The following is a 16715-nucleotide window of genomic DNA, read 5'->3' as shown; positions in this document are numbered from 1 at the left end:
GATTGGTACCCAATTTGATGTGTGTTGTGAAGGAGAGTGGTGAAGGCAGTGAGGACTACACTTTCTTTATGGGGTTGCCTCAGAGTTAATGGCGTATTAAACAAACTAAGAAATATGGGTAGAGAATAAATTTTGTGGGGAGAAATGAGGCGTGTGGTTTGGGATAATGATAAGTTTGAGGTCCCCTTTGGTATATCAAGGCAGAAATGTCTAGTAGTTAGTTGAAAATGGGAGTCCCTGGGTGGTGCAGAGGGTCAGTGTGCTTGGCTGCTAACTGAAAGGTTGGAGGTTTGAGTCCACCTTTGGAGCCCTGACGGCGCAGTGGTTAAGAGCTCGGCTGCTAACCAAAAGGTGGGCAGTTCAAATCCACCAGCCTCTCCTTGGAAACCCTATGGGGCAGTTCTTCTCTGTCCTGTAGGATCACTATGAGTCAGAATTGACTCGACGGCAATGGATTTCTTTAGAGGTGCCTAGAAGAAAGGCCTGATGACCTGCTTCTGTAAAATGAGCCATTGAAAACCCTATAGAAAACAGCTCTACTCTGACATACATGGGGTCACCATGGGTTAGAGTTGACTTGAGGGCAACTAGTTGAAAATATATATGTGGAACTCAGGAAAGAGGTAGGGGGATAGGGGAAAGGAAGTGCCACAGAAATAAACTAAAAGTCATGGATGCACCCGAAGCCATAGGAAGGGCTAGGGATGAGAAGAGGAGGTAGCCTGTCCAGATAGCACCTGGACAAAGAGTAGCCCTTCCTTTCTCCCTCCTCTTTAGCATCTTTCAAGTCTTACATGGCCAACCTCTCCCTTCACCCAATGAAAATGGAAAGTTTGCAGCTTGCTCTGTATTTCCATTTCTGAAGCAGCATGCTTGGCTGGTAGATGAAAAATTTGTCTGGGAAAGACTTCCTATTCTTTTGCCTTGAAACATTTGAGGCATTTTACAACTTAAACCAAGAGGAATTTTCCTGGGAGCTACATCCAGAAAATAAATGCACGATCAGTGTAGTCAAAGTCCTCCAAAGACGCTCTGCCAGTTATTCTGAGAACGAACCTGAGGATGAAGTGCAGGGAGATGTGGCTGGAGGAGCAGAGACGGAGAGAGGGGAGGAGGGATGTATGTGGATTAGAGAGACCTTATGCCCTTGAAGAGTGGGAAAGGGAGCCGGTGCCTAGGGCATTGATTCCCAGACTTCCATCATTCCTTCATCATTTCAGGGTGTTTGTGATATTCCCTACACCATCTGCACAATTATTTACTTCATTTATTTCTCTAAATCAATTCAGTTTTTAAGCTTAAAAGCATTTATCTAAATCAGGCAATATCATTTTGTAAATGGAGATCTGCATCACTTACAATAAATATCTAAGGGGATTTGTTTTTTAAAGCTTCAATAAAAAGTAAAAAGTTATTACAGTCTAGCTAGGTACTATTGCTTGCCCAAGGCTATGAGCCTGAGACCTCCTCCTTCTTGGCAAAGACGTGTGATAAGCAAGAATTAGAAAGGTTTTGAAGACATCCTAGCAGCAAACTCAGATTTTGCCTCTAGGTAGTCAGAAGGATTGAAAATAAATTGAAAAAGGAACAACTTTCTCAGTGAGGAATTCAATGCTGTTTAATTTTGAGTAGAGCTGATAACATTCACCCAACCCTTTGGGATTGGTGCTAAAGAGAGGTGAGGAGAGTGATTGGGGATGAAATAGCCTGGGCCAGCCTGAGGCATAGAGCCCACAGTAGTCAAAACTCACAGGAGTCCATTCTTCCTGGTGTATAGAATTCTCCAGAAGCCCCCCAGAAAGCCAAGTGGGAGTCTGTAGGCATCGGTGTTGGTGTTGTGCTCCTTGATGAGGTAGGATCTACCAAAGTCATCCACGGTAAGAGGAAAGCCAAGGAGGCTTGGGGGACAGACCGCTCCTCTCTGGGCAGAGAGAATGAGTTGGATGGAGCCAGATGAGCTCACAGGTCTTGATGCGAGCAGGCAGCATAGCCATAGCCTTTGGCTGATGGGGCCTGTGGGAAATATCACTTAGGAAACCTTATGTGTTGCTAACTTAGCAGCAGAATCTCCAGGGAAGAAGACCCGGTAGGCAATCCATCGTGTGCCCATGTGCGTTATGTACAGTGACGTGCACTGGGTCCATCCATCATCCCAGAGAGATCCCGCTACTTAACAAGGCCTGGGGATGAGTATTTTACATCACTTATTCATTAGTTTGTAAGAGCTGACTTTCCAGGACACAACACAGGGTTTGAAGTCATTTGAAATGTTAAAAAAGAAAGAAAAGACAACTCTCATCTTCTTACTGTTACTATGATGAGGATATTGTTCTGATCTCTTTGCTTTCATCAAATTAATTGCCCATTCCTTTGCAATGGCTTAGAGACAAGGATATAGATAGTGTCTGGGAGAACAGTCTGGCTTTGAATGGTAATAAGGGCTGTATGCATACAGTCGCTGTGCCTTTTGGAAAACTGGAAAGGGATGTGTGCTTGAAGCTTTGCTCACTCATCCAGGGCTGTAACTTAATTTAGAGTGTTTGCAAAGGGTGTTCGAAGTAGGTATTAGAAAAATGCAAAAATTCTTGGACTTGTTGGAAGGTTATAGTTTGCCAAATATTGCCAGGTTTAATTTTTAATTCAGCTTAGAATATCAGAATGTCAAAACTTAAAGGGATCACAAACCAAAAAAACCAAACCAGTTACCATCAAGTCAATTTCGACTCATGGCGACCCCATCCGTTTCAGAGTAGAACTGTGCTCCACAGGGTTTCCAATGGCTATGATCTTTCTAAAATAGATTGCCAGGCCTTTCTTCTGAGGCACTTCTGGGTAGACTTGACCTGCCAACCTTTCATTTAGTAGCCAAGTGCTTAACGAAGTTTGTGCCACACATGGACAACACAGGGACCATGTAACTAAAGGCCCTCATTTCTCAGATAACAGTAACCCACCCAAGGCCAAACTGTGAGGCTCATAGTAGATTAGGAAGTGACCACTTGTGATTTCTACTTACATAAGCCAAATATTTTAAGGTAGAAGAAAATACATCATGTGGCTGCTGAAGAAAGGAGAGAGTGTCCAAAAAATTAAGTTCTGGTTCACGAAAAATAGTTCTTCTTGTTTATGATGAATAGTTGTTTGTCCTCTCTAACTGTTCTAACATTTAATAATTTTTGTCCTGCTACTGACTAGAAAAGGAAGCCTAGTGGTATAGTGGTTAAGCGCTCGGCTGCTAACTGGAAGGTTGGTGGTTTGAACCCACCCAGCGGCTCCATGGGAGAAAGACCTGGCGATCTGCTTCCATAAAGATTCCAAAACCAGAAACCAAACCCGTTGCTGTCATGGAGTTGATTCTGATTCATAGCTACCCTATAGAGTAGAACTTTCCCATAGGTTTTCCAAGAAGTGGCTGGTGGATTCAAACTGCTGACCATTTGACTAGCAGCCGAGCTCTTAACCACTGTGCCAAAAAAAAACTATGAGGCAGTTTTACTCTGTCACATGGGGTCGCTATGAGTCGGAAGTCAACTCGACAGTACCTAACAACAAAGTGATTAGAAAAATTAAGATAGGAGATATATTTAAAAAAAAAAAGCAAAAAAAGGTACCAGTTGATGAGACTGTCTACTTATAACACAATACTTTTTCAGGGTTCCCTTTTTTGAGGGGATATTAGACGTTTTCCGTAAGCAGTCCTGAAGCTTCTGTTATTTGATGAAAACAGCTGGTCTTGTGGCTACTAGGTGTAAGGAGCTGATAGGTTCAAGTGAGAAGATGCCCAAAGCCCTGCATAACTGTGCCTCCTGATCTCCAGGCCCACTACCCCTTGTTAAGATGAAATCTCCAGAATCAGCCAAAGAGAATGAGCAATTTTAAAAAGAAGACACAGACAACCCAATTGGACCCCAGCTTGCTCAGACCCTGAGCTGTTCTCATCTGAGAGAGAAATGGTGAAAGCAGAACTGCACACTTTGGTCAAACAAAATTAGACACCATCAGCGGAAATGATGCTTTCAATTTCCATGTGCCATCGAAAATGGGTTTCCTGCTAAGAGAGCATAGATCTTTCTAGTAATAATAGTAATAAGCTCTTGGATTTGTACAGAGTTACAAAAGGCTTTCACATAGATTATCTCATTTGTTCCCTATGACAGCTGTTATAGGGACAATTGTTCCCACCCTACAGATAGGGAAACTGAGCTGTACATAAGTTATAGTGGTTGCTCGAGCTCTGATAATTAGCAGATATCACACTTTGGGATTAAAATACAGGACTTTTGACTCCAAGTATAGTGGTCTTACCACTAACGATGTCTTCCCTTTATCACCTGTCACAATCCATTTTATTACAGCAACCTTCCCCCATGCTGGAAGGAAATGTTGTGTTTAGAAATGAACACAAAGTTCTTCACACATTTCTTGACACATAGTAAGTGCTTGGCATGTGATAGCTACTGTTGAGGAGGAGGCAGTGTGGTGGAATAATCAAGATCACAGGGTTTGGGGTCAGACAGATCCAGATTTGAGTCCTGACTCTGGGCCCTTCTGCTCTCAGAAAATGCTCCATGTGACCAGGCCAAATGGCTTAACTTCTTAGAGTATCATAACTCCTCCCTCACAATGTAGAATTGAGAGATGAGATGCAAATGCATGTGCAGAGTTTAGCACATCACTTGCTCTTGGTATTGAATAAGTGTAGGGATAGTTACATAAAAGGATTTGTTCATTTGTTGTAATGAAACAAAGTAATCCCTGCCTTGGAACCCAATGTTACATTTCATAGTAAAACAGCTTGATTTTTTAAGACTCAGATATCAAAGACCTTGTGTCTTTGCTTCTCCCTTGATTTTCTGAGTCTAAGAGAGTTCATGAGGGTGTTCTGTGGACCCTGCAACTTCCATGCTCTACAGAGCAGGCCTCAGGTGTGACCAGGTACCTGTATATGATGCACGCCGTGTTCTGGCAGGTACTGCAATTGTTGAGATCTTGGCCAGTTCGATAAAAGTTGCGCCTGCAAGACAGAGCATTTGCTGGATAAACGTATGGGCAAGAGGCACGTGGAATGCATACATTCTGCCTACTCACTCTTTGGCAGAGCTTCAATCTGGTTTGTTCTGTTTCAAACCCCTGCTGAGAATTTGCATTTCTGACAAGTTCCCAGGCAGTGCTAATGCTGCTGGTTAGGGACCAATTCTGAGAACCACTAGTAGGGCAGTGGTTCTCAAAATTTATTATACATAAGAATCATCTGGGGATCTTGTTAAGCTGTAGATTCTGATTCAGTAATTCTGGGGATAGAAATGCAAATTGTTAGCAGGGATTCGAACCAGAATGAACCAGTTTGAAGCCCTGCTTGTTAGTCCTTACGGCCCAGCATTGCCTCTCGTGGTAGTGCTGGTCTGAAGTTGCATAACCATTACAAATAAGGAAACAGGGGAGCCAGGACAATAGTGCCTCGTGTTTCTGAGGGCTTTATAAATGTTTTATACACTTTCAAATCTGAGGCTTTTTTTCCCAAGCTGACAACAGCCCTGTGAGATGGGTCAGTTAGTCTTATCCCCCACGTGGTAGATGAGGAAACTGAGGGATTTTGCAAGTGAGCAGAAGGGGGATATTAAAATCCCTGACGCGCTGGTTCAGTGTATTCCTCTCTGTGTCACCCTGCTTCTCTCTATAAGGCAATGTTGATTCTGATTCATAGCAGCAAATGCCGGTTTATTACTTCTGCCCTCTCCCACCCTTTTTTGATTAGCTTTAGCCATTCCTAGTTCTTTGTTGTTCCAGAGCACTTTTTGGAGGGATGAGCATTCCATATCCAAACCAATAACTGCCTTCCCCTCTTATACTGGTGCTGAGTCACCCCCGAAAGCATTTGGTGACTCTTTTTCTTTGCAAAATTCTGATCTCATTTCAGCTCCTAATTGGTCAGTGATGGACTAGCCCAAGTCATCACAGCGGTCAGTGGAGGGGAAGGTCAACAGTAAGTTTAGTGACACGTCAAATCCTTTGTTACAAACAACTGAAATGCAGTGCAAATGTAGTCACTCGCTGAGAGGATGGGGTGGTTCTCTGCCTGTTAGCTTTTCCCCCGTCTTTTATTAACTGGGCCCTCATTTTCATAGAGATGATTTTTTGATACTGCTGCTTAATTGCCTTCTTTCCCCAGTGGAAACACCTGGAAATAAAAGCAAATGGCAATGGAAATCCACACCAATCCACGGAAGCCTAGAATTAACTAAAACCCAATCAAAGAAAAGGGAGGCCATTTGGCTATGATTTGGGGGGCCAACAGAACCTCAAACATTTTGGAAACATTTTATTGATGGAAATCAATGCTCTCTCTGCCCCTTTCCTGACAAGTAACTTAACCTAGTAGTTTTCAATATTTAAAAAAAAAAAAATTCACCTTACCCTTCTGTGAGAGCTCTAGCTTTTTCCAAGTCTTGAATTACGTTCAACAGGACTTTGATTTTCTCTTGGTTCGAGTGCAGGGATTCCTCCACAGATTGCAGCCTGCCTTGGAGGTCGAAGAGTTCACCCCGGGCCAGGTGAATTTGATTCATTCCACTCATCTCTTTGTTGGTTGGAAGTTTTGTTTCATTCCTTGGAAGAGAGGATGGGGTGGGATCACTTCCTAAACAGTTTGGAAAGTCCAGGGTGTCTGACTGCATGGAATGCTTCACCATCTCCTCCTGACACGGGGCTGCAGATCTTGACCCACTGTTAGCTGTTGGTGATACCAGGTCCTGGTGATTGTTACCCAATGAAAGACAGTCTGAAGTTCTTCCTGGGTGGGCTGGCTGGCTGTGGGTGCCTGGCGAGGGGGAGCTGTGAGTCCGTGGAGGGGAGGGGACACACCTTTCCTTGGACAGAGATGATAGTGGACCAAGGTCTTTATCATCGGGGTTGTCTTTGGACAAGAGCAATTTGGGTTGCAATTTGTCTGTGCCTGGTGTGTGGTTGGCGCCGCTGGTGGCATTTAAGCAGGAGAGGGGTTTTTGTGAATCTGCTGTCAGCCCACTTCTCCCATCACCTGGACACATTTTGACCACAGGTTGTATGGAGTTACTGATCTCAGCCAACTTGTCTGGGCTGAAAGTGACCCCTCTAGCTTCCCAGGAAGGACTGTGATAAATATCATCCGGGACCTGAATGGCAGCTGTTGCTTTCTCTGAGGCCCCCCATGTCCCTGCTTCCAAGCAGATGCTAACAGGCCCATTGCTTTGCACCTTGGACACCCTCGGGAGAAATGAGTGGGACAACTTGACCCTTCGAGGCCCATCCTCAAGATGCTGAGCCAGCCTTAAGTAGGCGAGGTCAGAAGACACAATGTCTTGTTTGGAGAGGTTGCCGTTGACCTGGATGGCACTTTGGGTTGCTGTTGGCATTTCCACCAGGGACTTGCTGGCTGTGAGTTTCTTCCTTTTGAAAACTGGGAAATGCTTCCTGAGACTGGGGGAGGTTTGGATTGCGATGTTCCGAAAGCCCCCTGCCTTTTCAGATCTGGGTAAGGAGAGTGAGTAGGTGGGGAGTTGATGGTGCCTGGATGCTTGAGTCTTCCCCATCACAGCCGAGTCTTCGGAAGTTTGGACATCAACCTCGGCTAGGCCACTTGGATTCTTACTGGTCCCATCTTCCTTGAACCGCACCTGCTGGGATTTGCTCCTGCGGTGGTGAGGTTGTTTCACAAGCTCCACCGACTCCAGACTGTTTCGCTTTAGGAGAACAGGCCGCACTTTCATAGTTTGCTGGGCCATTGAGCCTCAGTTGAAAGGGTTGGGACCATGCGCTTCTCCTGGGCACATTTCCTTAGGTCTTTGGAGCAGCATCTAACGATGGCATTTCAGACATGGAGAAATGCCAGTTGGGATGGGGTGGTCCTCTCCTCTTAGTGCGGGAAGCTTTGTTGGCCATTCCCAGCCCTTGGATTCTACTTAGGAGTGATCCCTAATGCTTTCTCTGCAGTTAAAATATTATATCATTGCAGTGATAATTGCTACTTAGATAAAAAATGAGTTAGGCTAATGATTAAACATCTCATCTACCAAGAGAGCTGGTGGGCTGTTTATCAAGGGAGGCAAGCCGGCAGGTCTGATCCTGGAGGAAACTTGCTGTCTTGAACAAAAAAACAACAAAAGTACCATTTAGGGGATAGTGCCAGACTCCCAGGGTATGGATTCCAAAAGAAACCTGCTATATCTGAATGTAAGACTTCCTTTCCCCAAACATCAATTTCCAGGGTAAAACTGCAAGAAACTTAAAGACATCTTCTTTGCATAGCGTGTAAATAGGCGGAGAAATAAATGACCTGGAGGTTTACTTCTCTGATGATATATGATGCTCCTAAGGGAACATCTCCATTTATGTCAAACACAAATCCCTCCTTTGGGGCCATTGTTTTCTTTCATGCTACTTCCTTTTCTTCAGTGAGGGAAACTTATCTTCCTCAATCACTTCACATAACCCAGTGGAGTGTGACCAGGATGGGATCGAGGCATCAGAAGGGATTCATAGGACAGAGTCCCCGTCGTGGTGTCTTGGCTGCAGTTCACAGGGAGGCAGAGTGAGACATGTCTGCAGTCTCTGAATTTTGACCTGAGGTCTCCGTTCGGCTGGCCTTGGGGGTTGGGCCTGAGCCAGCAAGCAGTCTTTGCAAACAGGCAACAAACATCTGAAACAGAAGAGATGACAGTCGCTGCTGAGAATGAAGTTCCTGTGGACCTTGGTTTCTCTCCACATTTCAGCCTCATAACTCTGAGCACTTTTGAGTGGAAGGTTAGGAATAAGCCAACCATACTGCCCTTCGTTCTGTTCCCCTAGTGAGCCAGGTATCTTCTGGCTGCAGAGCCTTAAACAAAATACCTGTCTGCCTGGACCTTTTTCTCCCTCCACTCCCAGGCATCACTCAGCCAACTCCTATTCATTCAAGAAGCCCCAGCTTAAATGTCCTTTCCTCAGGGAGCCTTTCCAATCACTCCACCCTCATACACACTCCCAGTCCTAGACTACGTCAAGACCCTGTTATACATTCACATTACCTCCTTCATAGCACGAATGGCAGCTGTAATAATCACCTGTGTACATATTTATTTAGTGTGTCTCTCCCACTACCCTGTAAGCACTAGGAGGGCAGAGGCTAGAGCCCTGTTGTTCCGTGCTGTGGATCCCCAGCCCTCCTGCAGGCTCACTGTGGCTGCTCAATGAGCACTTGGTGAATGAGTGGATGGCGGGATGAAGGGCAGGTCGTTTGGAAGCCAACAAGAGCCTGGCTGTTGGGGGTCCTGGGGCATCCCGCTGAGGCCACTGCTCTCTCCTAGGACTCTAACGATTACTTGAGAACAAGATTTTCCCCTAACATCTTCATTTTTTAATTGCTTTCTTAGGAGATAATTGTACATGAAATTCTCTACAGAAAGTGCACCTTATAATCACAGTTATCATTTACTGAACACTTGTTTTTACTATGCTGTGGTCTTTACATGCATTAATCATAGCAACTCGCATCTACTGAGTCCTCACTAATGTACCAGGTGTTGTTCTAAGTGCTTTCCAAGACATACTCATTCATTCTTCACAAACTACCCTATGAGGTGGATACTATCATTACCCCCATTTTACAGTTGAAGAATGAGAACCCCAGAAAGGTTAAGTAACTTGCCCAGGGCCTCACAGCTAGGGACAGAGCTGGGATCCCAACGTAAACAGTCTGACACCATAGCTTGTAGTCTTAACTCCTACACTCCACTGCCTTTCCAATTTTGCATGATCTCGTTTAATCCTTACAGCATTATCCTCATTGGACTGATAATGAAACTGAGGCTAGGAGAGGGTTAACTATTGAGTGGAGGAGATGGAATTTGAACCAAAGGATATATGATTCCTAAATAGGTGTTCTGAACCTTGAGGTTATGACTTTGTCCCCTTGGGATCTGCCTGCTGTGCAGGCCAGGTGAGATGAGTGATTTGAGAACAGGGGTTTGAAGTCCCCTGCAAGTCTGGAGAGATGTGGGGGGCTGTCTCCTGTCCTTGCCACAGAGAGGTGAACCTGTTGCTTTGAGTCAGAGAGGTCCCATGGCGCTGAGCTGACGCCCAAACCTGCCTGGATGAACAAAGATTTTAAAAGAAAATGAAAGTCATAGACAGCTACAAGTGTTGGGATATCTCTGGGAGAATTGTCTGTCTGTGGCACCCAGCCTTATCCTACAGATCAAAACCTCTGCTTCTCTAAGCAATGGTGCTTTGTTCCCCAGACAGGGACTATTAACATTCCCCTTGTCTGCCTTTTAGGGTACGTGCTTTGTGGGTGCAGCCTAAGCCTTATCTCTCAGTCTTCTACTTTCCCCAGGAATTCCTGGATAAAGCCCATGATGACTTTTGCCTCCCTGTTTCTAGCTACCTTAAAAGGTCTTACTTGACCCAGTGGGGCTTGGGGAGTGTGTGACAGGTCCTGGAAGACAATAGAATTTATCTAAAATGCTAAAGAGTTGTCAATTTGTCATCAGGTCTGAAACTACTCCTCACACTCTGAAAGTAACTTAGACCTGGGTTCAAGCCCTTGCCCTTTAGTGGCTGAAGGACTTTGGTTAATTCTTATCCTCTCTGAGCCTCATTATTTTCATCTGTGAAATGGGGATGTTACTCATAGCCTAGTCACTCATGGATTCATGGGTCTGACAGAAGTCCAGCACGCAGTAAGAAATCAGTGTGTATTTGCTATTACTGCTGTTATTACTGTTGATGTCACTTGCAGCCAGGTTTCCTGGTTGTGAAAGCCAGGGAGTGTGTAGATGTACATATTTCTAGGAAAAGGAGCCACAACTTTCAGCAGATGCCCATGCGGCTCTGTAAACCCAAATCGTGGAAAAACCATCATCTTCAGCTTTTCCAGAACAAGTGGATCCACTCTTGGGACAGAGAATGAGCAGAGTTTGGGGAACCACCTCTCAGTTGCCTCACCTGTCTGACAAGCAGGGCAGGCCTCTGAGGGCTGCATCATTGTGGCGATAAGCCTGCTGATGCTGGGTTCCCCAGTTACTCTGTACAACAATCCCAAACAACACCCTTTTTAAAAATCAGTTTTGTGTTTTAATGACTTAGCATAGGGTTTTTAGGTATGAAAGAACCCAGTAGTTCAGCCTTCATTCCGTGACCAAGTCTTCTCTGCATCATCCTTCTCAAGTAGCCATAAAGCCTGCCTAGATACCTGTAGGGACAGAGAACTCACTACCCAATCTCATAGTCAAGAATAATTATGTTTATTAATAATAACGGATGTACATTGAGAACTTACTATTACCAAGCACTGTGCTAGTGCTTGGAATTTAATCTGCAAAATGGCCCTCTGCATATGATCCCATTTTGCAGAGTGAGCAATTGAGACTTGTGAGGTTAAGTCACATGTCTGAAACCACACACCTCATATCCTTAACCCTTGTACTGCTGAGCCTATATATTCTATTTTTGTGGATCCATTTGCCTAATCATCTTCCACCTTTTCCTCCTTCTTAACTGCTCACTAGCACTTCATTCTGGGAAGTTAACTCACATAGGCTACAATTGTCAGAAGCTGCTTTTCATAAGAGCTGGTGTTTAGTGAACATTGATTATGTGCCAGTCATTGTTCTAGGTGTTTTGATGAACTACTTAATTTTCATGACCACCTTAGGGGCAGGTCCTACCAGTCCTCCATTTTATAAGTAAGAAAACTGAGGCATAGAAGGTTAAGCAATTTTGCCTTAACTTGCTCACCTGGTAAATGATAGAGCCAGCATTTGAACTCAAGGTCTGACCCTGGAGTACAGGTTCCTAACCACTGGAACTTCCTGCCTTGTCCAGGACTGGGAAAGGACTGATCTTTTTCTGCAAGGCTATCAGTTTTCAAAGTCCCTCCACATTTTCCTTCTGAAAGTCTACCATTATGCCGATCTTAGCCCTGCTCTTTCTCTAGGAAATTTATGTACCCTTTTGATGTTTTCTTTTGATCTTTAAAAAGGTTGTTTTTCTATTTATAAAGATATTTTGTATTCATTGTAATAATTCAAATAATACAGACAAACAAAAAAAAAAGAAGAAGAAGGAAAAAAATCACTTGAAATCTCACCACTCAAAAGGATCACTATGCACCAACAATTTGGTGAAGATCATGCACTGTGCAAAGCTTGCACATGCGTGCACAGACAGGTCTCCAGAGAGCATTTTTTTTTTCCCACTGGACAACGTGGAGAAAGTTCTATGTTAATTGCTTTTAGATTCACATCATCTTTTTAAGTAGGCTAGTAGGACTCTGTTGTCTAGTTATTCCATGATCTATTTAAATAGTACCCTTTTACGGATATTAGGTTGTTTCTAAATATTTGCTATTATCAATAATGTAGTAAATAACATTTTAAAAATATATGAACCTTAGAGCACTTGTTTAATTATCTCCTTGGAATAAATTCCTAGGAGAGGAATCTGTGGGTCAAAGGAGCCATGCATTTTACATTTTGATGACATTACCACCTTTCCTTCCAGACACCTGTAGTAATACGCAGCCCTGCCACTACTACAGGAGAAGGCCTTTTCACCAGAGCTGCTTCATTGCCACATGTGTCAGATTATGAAGATTTTTTCATCTTTGCCAATAAAATGGGAGAGAAAGTATATCTCATTTTCTCATCATGGTATTCATTTACAGTTGGATTTTTTAAATATGTTTTTTGGTTTTACACCACCTTTGGTATAAGTAAAGAATGAACAGTGGAATGGCAACTTGAATAATCAGGCTAATGTGGAAAACTCTTGTGTCCTGGAGATGGCATAGGAAGCTTAGCAAATATGAAAATTTTGCTTTAAAAAATTACATATTCATGTTCCAACTCTTCTGCCCCCAGTGCCCACCATGACCTTTGCACAGACATGTCCTGGGGAATAGAAATGGCTAAAAGGAATGATCCTTTGGAGGCTCTCAGGTCTCAGAGGCTCCAAGCTGGCCATTAATTAATAGGGAGTTCCTTGGTCCTCGGTGGTCAGGGCTTAATTAATATCCTGGCCAGAGTCCAGAACACTTCCCAGAGATGATCATAGCAGCCTGCTGCACACCCAGCGCCTGGGAGTTATAGCTGATTTTTGAAACCCTTTAATCTCCCCTCCCTCGATTATTGACTTATTGAACATGCACCAACTATTTTATGCTCCAACCACACTTTTAGTCCACACCAGATAGTCCTCATGGAATCAGTGTCCATTCAGTAGGCCCAGACTCATGTAATACTATCTCTGTACGTCACATATTTTAGGCTTCCTATAGAATGGATTTCCAGTTCTCTTCTCTGGCATGTATTTAGGCAATACAGTGAGGGGTTAAGTATATAAGCTTTAGTATAAGATTGACCTGAACTAGAATCTTCCACTTACTGACTGTTGACCTGGGACAAGTGATTTAGCCTTCCCAGATAAAGTCTCATCAAAAATGACTTGATGACACTACCAACAACAAAACCTCATTCAGCTGTTGTGAAGATTTAATGAATAATCTGTATAAGATGGCCAGCACACTCAGTGTTAGTTCATCAGGTATAATCCAACTGAAGACCATCAATACTTGAGAGAAGGTTTTGGTCCCTTCTAGTTTCCCCGGGGAGAGTACACTTTAGGTAAATTTATAGGAGGCACAAGAATGACATTCCCAGGACTCATTCCCTATCACTTCCATACCTTGTCTATGCTTTGGTGTTGCACTTGTCTCTTGTACTGCAATTATCTGCTGACCTTCAGCCTCCCCAAGCAGATTACAAGCTCCTTGAGAGCAGGAAGTGGCCATAGCCCTTACTCCTAGTTTGATACCGAGCAGGTGGTAAATGAATACTTGTCAAATGAATGAATATAATCCTCTATTGTGTAATTTACCATAGCTTCTATGGCATGGAATAGTTGTATCGTTGGCATGGAATAAATATTTGTGTAACTAATTAATTAAGTGTGAATAAGTTAATTTACTTCCAACTTCTTTCTCTTCCAGTGATATATTATCAATAGGTCTCCAGGACTAATGAACTGTGTCTCTCTGTTGGTGTATTATGCTTAATCAACTTATGTCTTGGATTTAATTTGGTTGAACTTTATTGAGAACTTGTTATGATCTGGGCACTGTGATAAACCTTGTGAAGATTACAAAAATAAACAAGACATGATCACTATTGTAGCATTAAGAAGGGATGTCATAATGCCACCAAAAATGGAACCAATTCCTGGGAAGTGGTACAAAATGTTGTACAGAGTTGGGGATGACTGAAAGGAAAGTGTCCGGTGTATTTCAGTTATCCAGCAATGCTTCACATGTCAGAGTGCTTTACATGTTAACTGGGATTTAGACTTCATCTTTTAGGCCAGGGGTTGGCAAAGTTTTTCTGTAAAGAGCCAGATAGTAAATATTTTCAACTTTGAATCTTAGGCAAAAATGCAAACAAATAGCTGTGACTGTGTTCCGATAAAACTTTATTTATAAGGCGGACAACGGACTGGATTTGGCCCATGAGCCATAATTTGCTAACTCTTCCTTTAGATAATGGGGAGCCATTGGTGGTGTTTGAGCGGGAGGCAATTAATTAGGTTTTGTTTTGCAGAGAGGGCTCTATATGCTGATGCATTGCCATCTCATTTTGTACTTAGAGTCGGTAATAATAACCCTTACTATTTATACCACACTTTATAACTTACAAAGCATTTTCAAATCACATGTAATCCCCACCAGGAAGGTTTGCACCATTATCTTTGCGTTAAAAAAGAAAAATCAGACCCAGAATTGTTAGATGACTTGTCCTAAGTTACAAAGATGGACTGGAACCCAAGGCTTCTGCCACCAGCCTCAGAGCTCTAGCGGAGACCCCAAATCTGCCTCCCTACACTTAGGCAGCTAGACATCTAATTATTTTATGTGTTAGTCTTGTTTCCCCATCTGTAGGGTGCATTCCTTAAAGAGTAGGGGTGTGTCTTGTGTTCCTTTTCTATTCGACAAAGTACTGGGCACAGTATTGACTTTGTGGTAGGCACTTCAAAAATGACTATTGTTTGCTCACCCTTAGGTCTTACGGTTCTTTACTTCTAAGTTTCTTGGTTTCAGACTCCATTCCCCTCCATTTGTATTCAGTACATTCTTGGTCAAATCTTTTGGCAAGCATTACTACACACCTATGTGAAATCAAAGAGTTAATGCTTATGGTTCAAGCCTTTGTTTTTCTTTTCAGTTTGAGAATTACCCAGAAGCTTTCTCAGTAAGGAACAGGGCGTTGGTAATTTTGTTTTTGGTTTGGTTGGAGCTACACTTTCCCCCAAATCGTTGAGAAGCCAAAGGGCACTAGTTTCTTTTTGCCTCCTGAGGTTATTTAACACGGGTGTACTTGGGGCCAGAATTAGGCATCAAATGATGAGATTAAGATAAAACTCATTTCTAGAAAGAGGTTAGGTAGGTAGTGATCATAAAACCTTTCCTCATTTTCCTACCTGTGACATTTAACCTTTTCTAATAATTTGTATCACCTGTCTTCAGTACCACCATTAGAGTAGTCTCCACTCTTGCCCCCTTTACCATCCACCTTCCACACAGCAGCCAGAGTGATCTTTATAAATCTTAGATCAGATCATGTCAGACCCCTCTTTGAAACCTTCTGAAGTTATCCCTCTGCATTTGAGTTAAAAGCAAACACTTTTCAAAATCTGCAAGCCCCTGCATCATTTGGCCCTTGCCTGCCTTTCTGACCACAGTTCTTTTCAAACCACTTTCGCCTTTGCTCCCTTTGGTCTGATTTCCTTGGCCTTGGACATGCCAGATCAGTTTCCTCATTGAGACTTTTCACTTGCTGTTCCTTTTGTATTTATGGTGCCTTCCCCAATCTTCCCAAGGCTGGCTGTCTCTCACCCAGGATCCTCAGCTCCAAGGCTGTCCTTGGCATCTACTTCCTCCCCCAGGAAGCCTTCCCTAACCTCCTCTCCACCACCTCCCCCACCATGTTCCCCTGTGCAGCCAGCGCCCTGTTCTGTTAGCTTGTTTATTTATTTGTCTTACTCTGTTCCCACTTATTGAGGGACCTCAATAAATATTTGTTGACTGAATGAATGAGTAAGTGAATGAATTCTTAGAGTCTTCAAGGAATCATACAACCTGAGAACTGCAAAACTTCAGACCTTGGGGAGCAGCTCCTTCAGTGGATTTCAAATTTCTTTTAGTACTGGAACCATCTTTCCAAATCCAAGCTTAAGCCCAATTCCAGTATCTAAAACAGAATAAAGTAGAGCTGCCCTAGAAAAAGTGGGGGATACAGTGTCCTCTCAGTCACTCTGAGCCATACCCTAGAATCCTAGGCTCCAAGCAAGCCCACCTTGAAGACCACTGAGACAAACCCCCTCATTTTACAGATGGGGAAACTGAGGCTCTGAGCAGTTCTTCTCTACTTATGAAATCTTCAAGAACAGGGTCACTGGTTTGCATCCCAGCACCTAGAACAGTTTCTGGCACAGAGCAGGAGCTCTGGGAACCTTTGTTAAATTATTGTGGTGACACATTGAATTAAAGGCAGAAGGTGGAGCTAGATGCCAAGTCTTGGGCCTCTGGTCCCCAGTGTAGCAGTGAGAATGGCAGAGGGACCATGGTCTCCTTCTGGTTCAGGTTCTGGTGCCTTGTTTGGAACCAGACCTAGTAGGGAAGGCAGACTTCCTGTTCCTAGAAGTTTTGACAT

The 16715-nt window shown here is 43.5% G+C and overlaps 2 protein-coding genes across 5 annotated transcripts in view; one reads left to right on the top strand and one right to left on the bottom strand.

Annotated features, from left to right (window-relative positions):
- Positions 1 to 10777, bottom strand: part of INSYN2B (inhibitory synaptic factor family member 2B) — a 32208-nt gene extending 21431 nt beyond the window's left edge. The window contains exons 1-2 of the mRNA XM_004371216.2: positions 6415 to 10777; positions 4940 to 5014 (exon numbers count right to left, since the gene is read on the bottom strand). Coding sequence (XP_004371273.1) covers positions 4940 to 5014; positions 6415 to 7760 — 1421 coding nt within the window. The 5' untranslated portion in view covers positions 7761 to 10777. The remainder of the gene's footprint in view (positions 1 to 4939; positions 5015 to 6414) is intronic.
- DOCK2 (dedicator of cytokinesis 2) overlaps positions 1 to 16715 on the top strand; it is a 548036-nt gene that overhangs the window by 292197 nt on the left and 239124 nt on the right. The gene's annotated exons all lie outside the window — the stretch shown is intronic.

The sequence above is a fragment of the Trichechus manatus genome, unplaced genomic scaffold (genome assembly GCF_000243295.1).
Source record: "Trichechus manatus latirostris isolate Lorelei unplaced genomic scaffold, TriManLat1.0 scaffold00011, whole genome shotgun sequence".
In the NCBI taxonomy this organism is placed as follows: Eukaryota; Metazoa; Chordata; class Mammalia; order Sirenia; family Trichechidae; genus Trichechus; species Trichechus manatus.
The sequence above is the reverse complement of the archived record's forward strand: the minus strand, read 5'-3'. Positions and strand labels throughout refer to the sequence as shown.